Here is a 15,631-nt window from a genome sequence, read left to right as displayed (position 1 = left end):
CGATGAAGAGCACCACAGATGCCTTAAAAACAAGCCGAAAAAAGAGGAAGTAGACTGTAAACTGTGATTAGTGAACAGGTGTGGATGGCAAGTAATCAGGTGTATATGTGAACACGACAAAGTCTGTTGCTGGGAAGTGAAATGTCTGGTTCAGGAAAAATTTACTTTTACAGAATTTAGCAGACACCTTTATCCAGACCCTAATTTACTACAATGATCTCAGTCATACAACAGTTTTAGGGCCTTGCCCAAGAACCCAGCAGTGGCAGCTTAGTGGTGATGGGATTTGAACTCATGACCTTCTGATCAAAAGTCTAACATCTTAATCTCTGTGTTACCACTTCCATGAAAACAGAGTTCTTGAAGGCTGTGGCAAACTGTCTGATACAAATCTTCCATCGTAACTCACTCATAAGGCGTTGGACTTTAAAACAGAAGGTCATGTGTTAAAATCCGAACACCATGCTGCCACTGCTGGGTCTTTGAGCAAAGCTCTTTATTCTTAATTACTCAGTTGTAAGTTGCCCTGGATAAGAGCGTCTGCTAAATGCTGTAAATGTAAATGTCATACACAATATCTCACGCTTCATTCATTCATTCTTTCATTTAGACAATTCCTCAATTTTCAACACACAGAGAATGTCGTATGTGTATTTTTGTTCAGCCTAAGAATAATTTTTAGAACAACATGCCAAATCATTTCCTGTTCTCTGTGCTAACGTTCTCCCATTCTTACAGATAGATAAAAAAGTGGATTCAGGGAACTGCTGTGCATCACAGTAGATAAATGTATATGTTTTTGACTTGCTGTTTCTCATCATTGTTTTTGCTGCTAGTGAACATTCTTGAACTTAGCGATATGTTCATACTAAACATGCGAACCGGAATCGTCCTGATGACTTTGTTGACTTTTTTACGAACATGATTATAGTGCAATAACCGCACAAAACGTGTCATTTGACACATATATAATCAGCCGTGCCGCATGTGTTACGTTAACCGCTGACAAAAAAGCATTTGGAAATGTTATAAAATAGTTAAAAAACTTCGAAGTAGAAGTAGACGCAAACACCTCCGGTAACTATGGCTACACGGGTCTTGTTTGTACACAGCGAAAAATTCCCTACTGTTCTGGAAAAGGAGCACGGGTCAAAATCACAGCATCTGGTTCCAACTTGCCCCTCCATCCGCCCCCACACACCCCCAGCTGAGATGGTCTTTAACCACAAATTCACTCCCTTACTAAAACATGTGCTCTGTGCTGGGTCTGCCTCACTTCTCAGTCACTTTGCATTAATAAATAAGAACTTGTGATTAATAAACGTCTAGACGAAGTGACCATATCTTCTCAAGCCTCGTATGACCAAAGCATCGCTCATATCTCACTGACAAGGCAGCTCAGCATAGCTGAAAGCCTCCTGCCTCGGTTTAGATCCCTCACTGACTCAGCTGTCCAAACCACAGCTTCAGACAAAAGCTGGAAAAACGTCAGAGCTTAAACATGCCCTTGACTGCCTCCTAAGTGTCTATCTATGGTTACATACTGCCTTTAACCATAGTAACAAGATCATACCATTCCCTAAATGCCCCAAACTGTAACTTTAGACTGCGAGGGTGTAAAACAACGAGCACAAAAATGTTTTCAAATACCGCTGTTACACAATTCCTTATATAAAGCATTTACTCACGTTTTCATCATAACAACATTGACTTTTTTTTACATTTATGGCATTTGGCAGATGCCTCTTATCTAGATTAGCTTGCAAAACTTCTTTGATGTTTTCATCAATAAATATACGTTTAAATGCTGGTTTGTTAGGACACCGAAGGTAAGAGTACAATAAGTCTAAAACTTTGTTGGTAGAAAAAATTGTTGGAAAGAGAGGGTTTTTAAGAAGAACAAACAATTTAGGACCCTCTGTCAGGTTTTTAGGCATTGTTCAAAAACAGTTAGAGACTGTTTGGACATCAAGTGGAAGTCCGTTCTATCACCTGGGTGCTAGAACATTGAAGAGTCTGTAAGTATGTATTTTGTGTACCCTGAGAGATGGGGGGTACCCGTTGAGCAGAGGTTGAAGAATAGAGGGATTTTGGTACTGTGGTAGAAGATTGAGGATGCATGGTGTAGTGGTGGAAAATTAGGGAGCCATGTGGGGTGAGATAAGTGCTCTGAAGTAGAAGGATACTGGTCCATTTTTGGCTTCGTAGGTGATGCGGTCCACAACAGGAAGCCTTTGAAGGGTGTGTAGAAGTGGAGTGATGTGGAAGAACCTACAAAGGTTGAAAACAAGTCATGTGGCTGCATTCTGGATCAAATTGTATTATTATAGTTTTGGCATCTTCACAGAAAACATTGTTCATTTTTAGATTTGTGGCTATGCCGAGAAAAAACTCTCTGTGGCTCTACTTTTATAAACCTTTTTTGGTCAAGTTTCAAAGCGAAAAGCCTTTCAAGTAACATCCAGCACTAAAAAAAAAACTTCCTGACCAATCAGCTTGTGAGAAAAATAACGCGTGTAATTTTGGGACATTTGATGGTACGTAGCTGTGGTCACACAAGCAACTTGAAACCATTTGATTTTCTGCGTCGGATTCTACAGCAAAAGCGAATGACCTTGACACAAGAGGTACAGTTATCCCCAGCGATCGCTGTGATCTTTATTACTGAGAATAATAAATCTAGAGATTGAGTTTTGGTCATGAGCGAGCTAGGGCTGGTTTTCTTAAACAAAAACCTTTAAAAAAAGAAAGTGAAAGCACCATTATTTATTTTACTGTTTACTCAATCCCATAAACATGTTTTTCATTAAAAGTGGGCTCGCTGATTAAAGCCCTGTAGGTGCAAACAAATGCAAATAGGTGTACTTAAAGCTACAATTATGTACTTTAAAGTTTTGAGCTGTGCTTTTCCACACACAAGACGTCTGGGCTTGTTCTAGAGCCGACGCCTAATCTAGAAAAAAATTTGTAGAGTTTTTTCACCCATTAAAGAGACAAAAAAGTCTGTAATAGTGTTGCTAGTCAAACCAAAACAGGTCCGAACAATGCAAGGGTGTCACTGTAGGTCCTATTTTTTATATCCTCTAGGTCCTTAAAAGACTTAATAGCTAAAAAAAAAAAAATCCTGGTAATCATAATGTCCATTGTTTCAAAATTATCCTGTTTATGTCTTGCTTATATTGAGATCGATGTTTGTTACGTAAAAGCTGTGATATTTTAATAAGTAGCAATAAAAGCCACCAAAAAAATCCACTACAAGGCTCTTAATGCGCAAATAAAAGCGAGGAAACCTCCAAATGTCGGCTATGATGGTTAGCGCATTACAAATGAGATTTGTATTGGATGGACCGGCCATTTCTCTCAGTCTTGCTGTCTGTGTGTGTGTGAGTGTGTGTGAGTGTGTGTCGGCAGTGCTACTCCACCCAGATGCTTTTTATCAGAGCTGCAAAATGGCCGCTGTTTATGTGCAGCTGACAAGCCGTTTCCTGTGTCCCAAGGACTAGGAGCTAGGGCTCGTACGGAGCTAGAGGAGGAAAAGAAAGCGGGAGACAGAGATAATGGGGGTGGCTGAGGAAAAAAAAAAGGAAAAAAAAGCATCCCCCTCTTATTTTAAACTAGGTCAGCATAAACTCCCTGAGCTTCCTTTTTGGCTCACGAGACCAAAAATGGTGTGGTGTGCTGCAAGTGCAGCGCTGTGTAAAGTGCACCATCCTGTAGAGCACAAACAGAGTGAAAGAGAGTGAGAGAACCTATAAAAAAGTAGATCTGCTTGACACCCGGTTCCAGAGCATTGTAAAGGGGAAGGATTGATGCGTCAGTGTTGTCACATAGTGTAAAGTCTTGGCCCTCTTTAGAGTCAGTGTTCCAATTTATAATTCAAGGGTTTTGGACGTAGCATCGATGTTCCCGAAGAGATTTTTCTGCGCCTGCTCGTTCTGCCGATCCCACAGTCAGCGGAAAAAACTTTCTAAATATAGCCTGAAACATTTTTTTGTTTTGTTTTTTTCCCTCTTTCCCTCCCGAATCCCTGAACACTGAAACACAAAAACTGTATTTCAGCTGCAGCTAGGGTAAGTCAGTGTAGGAAGCACCTTATGGCTGTAGTATCAATCTAAACATCTTGTGTGTGTGTGTGTGTGTGTGTGTGTGTGTGTGTGTGTGTGTGTGTGTGTGTGTGTGTGTGTGTGTGTGTGTGTGTTGCAAGTATGACACATGTGCTCCTTGACTAATGTGACATTCTAGCTCCATTAGTGACAGACACACAATACGCACCGCTGGCAGCTTCTCATAAACGATGGCTTTCTCGCTTGAAGCTCTAAGACACAAACCCTTCTTCCACAGGTAAATTTTAACACCAAAATAAGTGTCCCTTCGCTAGCAAAGAAAACGTCCTTACGTCATCTGTTAGCCCACCCACGCACATTCTTTCAGAACATGAACCCCAGACTGAAGGGAATTGAGCTCCCCTTGCGCTTCTCTTCCCTTCCCCCTGACTGCAAAGTGTGTTTAATACGTCTGACTCAGTGCGAGGCGACCACATCAAGCTCTGAAATCAGCACAGTGCGTATTCTCTGTCTGTTTATCTAAAACACACACAGACACGTGTTCAACATCTCGGTTCTTCTTGCCATGGATGCCATGTTGCAAAATTTCAGCTTTAGACCTTCTTCCATTTAAAGAAATATATTTAAATATTTAATTGTATACAGCAATCAGCCATAACATTAAAACCACTATAGTACCTCAGACATTTTTAGACCAGGACTCCACAAGAAAGTATGCTGTCATATCTGCTACCAAGAGTTTAGCAGCAGATCTTTGTGAGGTGGAGCCTCCAGACTTGTTTGTACAGCACGTTCTGCAGACGTTTGAGATCTTAGGAATTTGGAAGGTTTTGTGATGTTCTCTATAGTGCTGAAAGAGTATTCAATTTATTTCATTTTAATTTACAATGAACATCGTCTAAAGAATGAATAAGATGTTCTTTATAAGTGTAAGTTTGATTCTGATGAACAAACCGGTGGCGACTGTGGTGAAGGAAAAACTCCCTGCGATGGAAGAAACCTTGAGAGGTGCATTGATGGTGATCAGATGAAAACTGTAGTCCTGAGACAGTGTAGCAGACTGTTGCCATTAAGTAAAGTGTAAAGAATACACTGTTATTTGGGAACAACCTTCCAATGAAGAGGTGTAACTTAGTACGTAACATCAAAGTAGCATCCATATGAACACCAAGATTTTTCACCAGTACATCATCCACAGCATCACACTGCTTACACTGGCTCACCTCCTTCCCATAGTGCATCCCAGTGCCATGTTCTCCCCAAGTACTGTATGTTGCGCCCACTGACTCATGTAATATAGAACAAAATGTGATTCATCAGTTAGGGTGTCCATCTTCCATTGCTCTTTGTTCCAGAGCTGATGCTCACATGCCATTTGTAGGAGTTTAGTGTGGTGTCCAGGTGTCAGTATGATCACCCTGCAGCTCCACATGCAACAAGCTGCGATGCTCTGTGTGTTTTGACTCCTTTCGATCAGAACCAGCACCAATTTCTGCAGCTTTTTGGTGCATTTATAATCACATTTATTCTAACTATAACTTTCTCTTTTATTTTTGAAGATAAGAAGATTAACCACATTTCCTGCAAACCTCGAAGTGTAGCACAAACTCCTTTCATAAATCACCACATCAACCAAAAAACATTCCTCGTCCAATAAACACACGTTATAACAAGTCTATTATTAGGTGGGTCATCAAAACCGACAGCGTTACTATGGAAACAATGAATGCATTCCGGCCAATCAGAATCCAGAATTCGGCAGCATACATTTAATTTAGACCAGTCATTGCACTTTCTGTGAAAATAAATTGTATTTTCATTGCAAAGGATATTGATGAAATAAATAAATAATTATATAAATTATAATAATGTAAATTATATTTTAGAAATAAAAAGAAATATATATATTCACTAAGTGTCACATTGTTTTGGGTATATATATTTATATATATAGTCCCCGAGTTACAATGGTTTTACTTAAATTTTTTTATCTTACGATAACAATAGTGATACAACAATATAGTAAAAAAAAGATTATGCAGCAGGCAGATTGTACACATCTTCCGCCTTGTGAGGTGCCTTACTCTCACCAGCGGTCGACAGAGTTCAGTTGTTTCTGTGTTTTCTTTTTTTTTTCGTTGTTTTCGGTGTTTCACAGCCCAATTTTAGCTTTTGTCTGTTTCCTTTTTATTGGTGTCGCTGGACATAACAGCAGAGTGCACCTGGCTCCATCCTGCACTCACGAACTGGTGTCCATCCACGAGCTCACTGCCCCATACATATACAGTATATACCGTAAAGTTTATACATAACGGTAGTGTAAATTGCTAAATTAGCTACTTTATATTATTATAAGTTAATTATTTAGGCCTAAGCCTAGCCTATTTGTTAATAATTTATCATTATGTACGAATAGGCTAGGATATGTCTCGACCTGCGATATCTTTTTATCTATATATATATATGGATCTGTGTGTGTGTTTAAAGTAACAAGAGTCTTTTGTATAAACATTTTACACACACACACACACACACACACACACACACACACACTACTTTATTTTTACCTACGTCAATATGAACATAAATATAGACATACTATCTAAAAAATGCACTAAAACAATGATCTGCAATTCTGTTCTACTTTTGGTAACAAAACAATCTAAAACAAGTCATTCTGACCTGAACAGGACGTACATATTTGACGTATATACAGAGTGTGTGTGTGTGTGTGTGTGTGTGTGTGTGTGTGTGTGTGTGTGTGTGTGTGCGTGTGTGTGTGTTTTTGGAAGGGGTGGAATAAGCAATTACACACAAAATCTGCGAGCTCCTTGCTTCAGAAGCGGTGAAGGAAGTGCATCGTTACTCCGGCAAGACTGGCTGGCGTCAGTGTGCAGGTCACAAGGGCATTGTAGATCCAACATGTGGTTCTGGGGGAAAGGAGGGGGTAAAAAAAAAAAGAGGGGGAGATATGAAATGAGGGAGGGATGAAGGCCGTCCTAGACCAGGAAAGCCCCTGGACTTCAGGCCAGGATTGCGCCTCGGCCTGTTGGGGCTTCCCATATTTAACGGATTGCAGCATTGAGGAAGAGCTCAAGGCTGGATGCACTGGTTAGCGTGGTGCTGGCGAGCTTCGCCTTTCCTCTCTCGCTCTCTCTATACTTTAAAATCCTTCCTTTTCTACAGTTTCTCTGCCTCTTTTTTCATCCGCAGCATTAACTGTACCATGTCATTAGCGCTACTTTATAGCGTCCCGAAGCAGACAGCACGACAGGTGTGCGCAGGTGCTCCATTCATCCATCGACACGTCTTTCGTTATTGCGAACACACACGCGCACACACACACACACGCACACGCTCTTTACAACAAGTGCTGTCATACTTTCTTTCATCAGTATTTACTCACATCACACAGTGAACAGACGTTTCTTTTTTATCCAAACATAAATTAGTTTATTGAAAACCCACTTCAAATGGAGATACAAAAAAGTCAAAATGGAGATACAATGGACCTGAATAAAAAAAAAGAAAAGAGTGATTGTGGAGCGTCTCAGTTACAAGAACACTGTAAAGCGTTATATATAAATACACAACGTTTAAGAAATGAACAAAAGGCACATGTACAGGCGCATTCATTCGGGTCTCGATATGGCTTCAAGAGTCTCCATGGACCAATGCAGCATTTTATTGCAACATTTAATTTTTTTGCAAACAACAAAAGGTCATGGACCGATCTTTGGTTTCATTCTTCTTTCATTTGTATCACCGATAAACTGAACAATCATCGCTGCATACTTCTCAATTTCATCTCATGGCGGCACCGTGAAAAAATTATTAAAGAACCGTAAATCTTCCATAGCGTCTCTTTCTTCAACAATCATTGTGCTTTGCAACGTTTTAGTGCACACTACATTTTATTCAAATAAAAAAAAGGAATACACATTCAGAGACATGATACAAATGTGTGGAAATAAAAGACATTAGGAATAGGTGTGGGTACGATCTGACAGCGTTTATTGCTCTTCTTTTTTTTTCAGAGACGTGCGGAAAGCTCTACGGGGTCTGAATCATCTGTCGACACGCCGCCTCCGCTCACACAGCTGTCCCAATACATCGCTGCAAAGTGTGTGTGGAGCATGGTGAGAGATACCCCCCTTTACAACACACACATACACGCATATACACACTTCCCCCCTCTCCAGCAGCTGCACGCAAAAGGAAAGGGCCGGACCAGCCGGCACCGACGGGCATCTTGAGAATGAGGCGCATGGCCCAACTGCAGAACACAACCCCCCTCTGTTAACCTTAATGGAACTGGGTTAGGAAAACATTTCGCAGCATTTGCGTGACGTTGCCTAAATCTGTCTTTGTCTGGTATGAAACCAGTCAAGAAAAAATAAACATAATATAAGGCACTTGGGAAAAACATTTCTGGGGTTCATTCCGAAGCATTTTTTTCTTCTCGCTTTGCCCCTAAAACCTGAGTTCGTCCACCAAGTCAAGATCCGACTCAGTCAACGGAACGGTGGTTAAAACGCTTCTGAGACCCCCCACCTCCATCGCGGATGGGTGTGAGAGTCTAGGCGGTTGGGCAGCAGCTGGAGACGGTGTGTTTGTGCAGGAGTGACATGCGGCTGAAGGTTCGAGAGCAGGTGCCGCATTGGTACTTTTTCACCTCTGAATGGGTCTGAAGATGAGCTCTCAGATTAGAGCGGTCAGCAAAAGCCCGGTTGCAATGAGGGCATGAGAATGGGCGCTCTCCTGGTGAGAGAACAGAGAGAAATAGGTTAGGATTAGGATCATTTGTATCAAATCTAACCATGAGGTGTTCAGATACCCTAATTCAGATATGCTGTGAAACATTTCCCCAATGCAAATGAGCCCTGTTCTGTAATAATTGCCCAGACACTCACCGGTGTGTGTACGAATGTGGCCTCGGAGTAACCACGGTCTGGAAAACGCCTTGCCGCAGGTGGTACAGACGCATGGAAGTGTGTGTGAGCGGATGTGCATCTTCAAAGCTCCCAGACTGTTGTACTCTTTGGGGCAGTGTTTGCACCGGAAAGCAGCTTTTGTCGTAGTGCTGTCAGCCATGTTGGAGTTTTCGACCAGGTTACCATTGGTCCCTGCGCTGCAATGCGAGAGCTGGTGGCGAGAAAGAGCGGCGCGGCTGCTACACGAAATCCCGCAGTGGGCGCACTGGAAACAGTCGGAAGGATCTGGACTTGGGGGGTCTGAAGTTCTGCCTTCATCTTCCTCGCCTGAGCTGGACGGAGAACTGAGGTCCAGGGGTGCGATGGAGGATGATGTGGTGGGCGATGAAGGAGGGAAGGAAAGTGGAAGGGAGCTGGTGGTCCATACAAGGGCTGAAGTATAGGTGGTCACCAGTGAGCTGTCTTCTTTGGTTGGTAGTTCTGCAAGCGGGTAGCGCTCTGGAACCATGGCGGAGATCGGACCTGGAGTAAAAAAAGGAGAAAGGGGGAAAGAGAGAGTCAGGTGGCTGTTCAACCGGGCCTAATCCAGTTAAACGGTTAAGTTGTTTTGATGCTGCGGTGTCATGTTACAGTCAAATGGTCGATTTGTCACAGAGAAAGGCAGTCAGATTTGATTATTTCGAGTGTAGAGTTTGCCCACAATGCCATGGGGGCTTTTGGATCGTCGCCACACCTTCCTCTGGGTAAATTTGCAGTAACATTCACAAATTTTTATTGAGCTTCATGTAAAAGGGTTTTAGTGGAAATATCTGGACATGACTTCATATGAATTAGATTAGCCTCGCTTGTGTGGTGTGGTTGTGTGTTCATGTGGATTTTTCTGGATTCACACCAACTATGGGGTAATGGGTCTTATTTCCACCACTTATTGACACAAGAGTGCCAGAGGACTGCAGCTCTAAGTGCTAAACTCGATTCAGGAGGATGTAATTTGCAGCTAAGGACATGGGCACCAGTGGAAAAGAGTCTCTGCTGAGGGGGTGGGGAGGTGGGTTCTCATCTGAGATGTTTGCTGGTCTCTTCAGGAATCCACATATGTTACGTGTTAATTAGGCCTAAAAAATGTAAATTAAATTACCGACTAAAAAAAACAGTTTCTTGCTGATCAGGTTGTGAGATGCAAATATTAATTTCAGCTCAGCATGCAAATGCATCTGGGTTGGTGTATTGTAACCGTTTCTTTGGATAACCCAAGATGGGTCTTATTGGATAAGAGTTTACACTGGGAATATGGATATGACAGTGATAATATCACTACCACAAAATCAGCAAAACACACACACACACTCTTACACACTCTGTATACAAGGCAAGACCTTCATTAGTGTATGAACTTGGATTCTTACCATTTTGACTCTCCAGCTCACTGTAGTTTGGCTTCTTGCTTGTAAAATACTTCTTCACCAAGAACGAACGTGGCATCTTGAGAGCTGGATGACCGTTATTCTCCTCCTCGTTGCGATTCCACTGCAACAGTCTTAAAGGAGCTGCACAAAAGTTTGATACCACAACTTCAGGAAACAACCTCCAAGAAAAGTTCAGAAAAGTTTGAAGGACCAAAAAAAAATTCTGTAAAAAAAAAACAGAGACGATGTCCTTTTGGAATATCCTCTGTATCCAGAGTAAATGGAGACTTCTGTGGTATGTGTAATTAAAAGTACACCCATTCAGCTCAGAGCAGCCTCTTCATATAGCAGGGCAGGGGTGGAAGGGGTGGGGTTTGGAAGGGGCTGGGCTCAAAACCGGCTGGGCTACAGCAAGATTTGGGTGAGTTCGACCGAAAAGGGGTTTGGCTTGTGATGGGGCTGGAGGAATTGGTAGAAAATGGGTAGAAAAAAGTAGAAAAGTGATTGGGCTCAAAATGGGGTGGAAAGGGATTTGAGGTTGGAAAAGTGGGTTGGGCTAGAAAGTGGTTGAGGAGGAAAGATGTTAGGGGTGTTAGGTAAATGGTAACATGGAAATTGGTTTTAGGAGGGTAGAAATGAATTTAGGCCTTGAAAAATGGTTAAAGGTAGAACAAAATTGTTTTTGGGGCAAATTCATTGGAAAGACGGTTAAATTGACCACCATGGAATGTAGTTGAGAATGAAGGACACATAGAGTTTGGAGACATAAAAGCATTTCAGGTTGGTAGGAATGGGATTAGGAGTGGACAGCATTTGGTAAAAAATGGAGGTTTGGAGGTTGAAGGTAAAAAAAAAAAAGAAGCAATGGATATAAACGGATGAATAAATCAATGATTTTGGATGTAAATGGACCATTCTATTCCTGAAAGGGGCGAGTAAGAGGTGTTAATGGGTTATGCGATGGGTTTAACATTTTTAATTGAAAGGTTTGGAAAAAGGAATGTTAAGTTACAGGATGTCTTGTGTATCATTTGTTATACGTCTGTATACAGGCTGAAGGGGTAGCTCAGTGGTTGAGATGTTGGAATGTTCTTCAGAAGGTCATGAGTTAAAAATCCAGGCCAAACACCAATGCTGAGCCCATAACCCTCACCTACTGATCTGTATAAATGAGATAATTGTAAGTTGCTCTGAATGAGGGCATGTGCCAAAAGCCATAAATGTAAATATAAAGTGTAAATGGTTTGAGGTTCAGGGATGTTGGCTTGAAAACCTGTCAAAACTGGTCTGAGCTTCTGATCATCTGATCAAAGCTTTTTATCATATAAAGATGGTTTGGAATGAAAGTTGGTGTTAAAGATTTTTGTATAGAAATTGGTGTAAAAATCAAGTGGCTTTTTAAAGTGGTTTTAAGTGACTGTCTTTACTCCCAGTGTCCACAGAATACTCAGATTGTTAATGATCTAGGGGTGAACTGACGTCCTGCAGGTGCCCTGAGGGAACACCTCCGCTCGCAACACTTACCACCGATTGACATGAATGCCATTAATGATAGATCATTACCCTGCTTAAGCTGCATTCCAAGTCGGATTAAGCTAATCAATTTGATTATAGCTCCATATCCTCAAGCTGAACCTTTTACACCCTGTTCCAAGAACAAACTTCTAAACTTATATAAACGTCAAAATTCCACTTATATAATTAAATATTTGAATCCACTGTATTCAGTTATGTCCTCGATTACAAGTGAAACCTCGGGTTTGGTGATTAATCAAAAAAGTCTGGATGGCTGCAAATGAGAGCCCAAATAAACACATTTTTATAAAGTTGATCGAATTTGTCCCTGGATTCATAGCGCCCTCTGTTGGAGAATGTAATTTATATCATTTTAGTAACAGGATGAGAAATGATTAGAAAATGTATGGATTAATGTATTTATGTTTATACTGTTTAATCATTTTTATTATATATAAATGAAGTAAATATTGGAATTTATAAATGATATTGACATTTACTCAAAACCTACACAAACAGACACACACACACACACACACACACACACACACACACACACACACACACACACACACACACAGAGCTCTATATGAGCTATATACTATATTCCTTATATAGTTCCTGTTCTGTCTATATATGTAATGATTAATGAGTGCTTACTGTTTAGTATATATCGGTTACCATGGCCAGTAAATGAAGCATGTCATGTACTAGGTCTACGGCTAATAACTGCACAATGCTCAATTCATTTCCCTCCTCAAAAGCAAGTTTTACGAGTGCACGGAAGATAACCTCCTGCTGGTTTTCTCCCCGTTCTCTAACAAAGAAGCAATGCTTTCCATTCAAGTCTTCTACACTACAGAAATGGACTGGAGCTGCATGAAAAGCTGTGCTGTTCACACCAGATAAAGGGATCACATCCAACCGAACAATATTGCCTTGTGACCCCCAGTTAGGCCTCAGTCGCTCAAATGCATTTATCCTTAGACTTAGATATAGGAGACAGATATAGTTAGCTATAGCAGTAAATAAAAATGAATTGATTCTCAAGGTTTAAAAACAAAACACAGAACCCGCATGAGTGACTTGCATTCCAGGGCATTGTGTCAGTCAAAGTGGCCATCAGGCTGGAATGCGGTGTGTAAATTAGGCCCATTGAACACTCGTACAGGTTCATAGCGATTCAATAGGTAACGACATTAACACCTTCTATCATCCCTTTTATCAGTCTGCTGTTTAGATGACGGACAATGAGCCTGAATGGAGGGTGTGCTGACCTTATTACCGAACGACACCGTTTGAGGTCTGGACTTGTTGCTTAATCAATAAACTCACTGTAAATTTGCTTTTGGCTCAAATTTGGGCCTAAATATTTTACTATTCCCCCTTAATAAATAAATAAATAAATAAATAAATAAATAAATAAATAAATAAATAAATAAATACAATAATAATAATAATAATAATAATAATAATAATAATAATAATAATATAAATAATATAAATAATAAAATTAATTATACGATAATACATGGTAATAATATATGCTTATTTATTTATTTATTTATTTATTTGACTAAAAGACAGGAGGTGGAGCTGGAGGTAGCAGAGCTGAAGATGTTGAGATGTTCATTGGGGGTGACGATGATGGACAGAATTAGAAATTAGTTTATTAATGTTACCGCGCATGTAGGACGTTTTGGAGACGAGGTGAGGAAAGTGAGATTGAGATGGTTTGGACATGTGCAGAGGATGGAGACACCAAGAAGGAGGAAAAGAGGAAGACCAAGGAGGAGGTTTATGGATGTGGTGAGGGAAGACATGCAGGTAGTTGGTTTGAAAGAGGCAGATGTAGAAGACAGAGGGGTATGGAGACGGATGATGCACTGTGAAGACCCCTATTGGAAGCAGCCAAAAGAAGACGAAGAAGATATTTGATATTCAGCCCCTTTACTCTGATAGCCCTAAAAAATCCAGTGCAATCAACTGCCTTCAGAAGTTTCCTAATTAGTAATTAGAGTCTACCTGTGTGTACATAAACCCGAGTATAATTACAGCTGTTTTGTGAAGGCCTTAGAAGTATATTATAGAACATTAGTGAGCAAACTGCATCATGAAGACTAAAGAACACACCAGACAGGTCAGGGATAAAGTTGTGGAGAAGTTTAAAGCAGGGTTTGGTTCTTAAAACATATCCCAAACTTTAAAATTCATTTTAACTGCACAAATTTTATTAACGCCTGATTAATGTATATAACAATCTCAGTATCATTTGTGTGGACAAGTGAGTCCATTGACATTGGTGTCTCTAACAGAAGAACTTGTGTAAGATGGAGGACAGGAGAGAAGATGTGATCAGACTCCCCTCACCCCCACACTCACACATGGAGGTGGAAGTGTAATGTTTGGGGTTGTTTTGGAGCAGTGAAGGTTCTGAAAACTAAAAGGAATCCTGAACTATGTGTTGGTTCTGTCTGGACTGCGGCTCATTGGAACCGAATTCACCGTACAACAAGACGATGAGCCGAAGCGCACGTGAGTTCTGTGTGTGTTATTGGGAAAGAAAACAGACGTCTGGAGTGATATTTATCATGGCACCACCTGCCCAGTCACCACACCTCAATCCTACTGACCTGCTCTAAGATGAACAAGAAAATTTCCAGCTTGTGATGAACATCTTTGGGGAGTTTTACAAAGTATTTCAGCTGAATGTTTGGAGAAATTAACTGTCCGTCTGCTGAGAGTGTGTAAAGCTGTAATTCCTTTTGACAGACTATATATATATATATATAAAACTGTTGATGATCACGGTTTCTTAAATATATACCATACAACTATATAATATATAATAGTAAAATAGGTGAATTAAATTTTTTTTAATTTATAAATATTTAAATCATTTAAAAAATAAATAGAACGTTTTCAGACCACAGAACAGACGACACTCGGGGTATGTACAGGATTACAGTTTACTAATAGAAATTTCTTTTCCTGTGTTTTTTTTGTTCTCTTTCACTTTTTGAGGCGCATGAGCTCTGCATAATATCTGTTCTGCTCGAGCAGCTCACACCCAGATGGGTTTTTTAGTGTCACACACACACACACACACACACACACACACACACACACACACACACACACACACACACACACACACAGCACTCATTCAGACGCCACACAGTCGCAGGAGGTCAGAAGGAGCCAAACTGCTGTAAAAGTCATTACAAATAACAGAGTCGTGTTCAGTGTAGAAAACCACAGCCTTAACATTCCTGAGATTTCACCCCGGGCCTCGTGTTTACATGAGCAGAAACCTTTTTATTAGAATTATTAGGCTGCACTAAAATCTCAGATGTTGGGTTTAAGGACATGCAACCTTAAATAATAATATGAAATGGGGAATTAAAGAGTGACAGTGGTGCTTTAAATATACATATAAAAAAAACTATAAATGATGAGTAGAGTGTAAACATTCAAGATTCAAGAATATTCAAGAATATTTCTGTTCTGTATCTACACTGTATATGTTTTGCACATCTGTATATACACTGCATATAACTTTGTACAGTTGGACATAAATAAATTCCATATTGTACATTTATATATTCCACATTCTCTACACATCCTGCACTAATATACCTTCATATATATCTTCTTATATATGTTTATATTTATTATAATAAAGACAGGTGGAGTAGAATACATTATGGAA

At 40.3% G+C, this 15,631-nt stretch overlaps 1 protein-coding gene and 1 long non-coding RNA gene across 2 annotated transcripts in view; both read right to left on the bottom strand.

The window, feature by feature from the left end:
• Positions 1–6,775, bottom strand: part of LOC310715261 — a 9,781-nt gene extending 3,006 nt beyond the window's left edge. Inside the window, exons 1-4 of the long non-coding RNA XR_014530277.1 lie at positions 6,747–6,775; positions 2,187–2,271; positions 2,040–2,096; positions 1–22 (exon numbers count right to left, since the gene is read on the bottom strand). The exon at positions 1–22 is cut by the window's left edge and continues 156 nt beyond it. This is a non-coding gene — a long non-coding RNA (uncharacterized lncRNA). The remainder of the gene's footprint in view (positions 23–2,039; positions 2,097–2,186; positions 2,272–6,746) is intronic.
• A 714-nt stretch (positions 6,776–7,489) lies between these two features.
• On the bottom strand, positions 7,490–10,758 carry snai1b (snail family zinc finger 1b). The gene is made up of 3 exons (XM_083569475.1): positions 10,405–10,758; positions 8,978–9,520; positions 7,490–8,825 (listed from the first exon to the last, which is right to left on the bottom strand). The coding sequence occupies exons 1-3, from the start codon at positions 10,478–10,480 to the stop codon at positions 8,644–8,646; spliced, it is 801 nt and encodes a 266-aa protein (XP_083425601.1). The 5' UTR covers positions 10,481–10,758; the 3' UTR covers positions 7,490–8,643.
• Positions 10,759–15,631: the final 4,873 nt, after the last annotated feature.

This window comes from Silurus aristotelis, assembly GCF_946808225.1.
Source record: "Silurus aristotelis genome assembly, chromosome: 19".
Lineage (NCBI taxonomy): Eukaryota > Metazoa > Chordata > Actinopteri > Siluriformes > Siluridae > Silurus > Silurus aristotelis.
This window is presented reverse-complemented; position numbering and strand designations above follow the sequence as displayed.

What these genes read in the sequence shown, in the direction of transcription:
- snai1b (XM_083569475.1), bottom strand. Translation starts at nt 10,480, where the DNA reads ATGCCACGTTCGTTCTTGGTGAAGAAGTATTTTACAAGCAAGAAGCCA. An exon ending in TGAGCTGGAGAGTCAAAATG is followed by an intron (nt 9,521 to 10,404) that starts GTAAGAATCCAA and finishes TTTTTACTCCAG; the next exon opens with GTCCGATCTCCGCCATGGTT. An exon ending in CCACATTCGTACACACACCG is followed by an intron (nt 8,826 to 8,977) that starts GTGAGTGTCTGG and finishes TTCTCTCACCAG; the next exon opens with GAGAGCGCCCATTCTCATGC.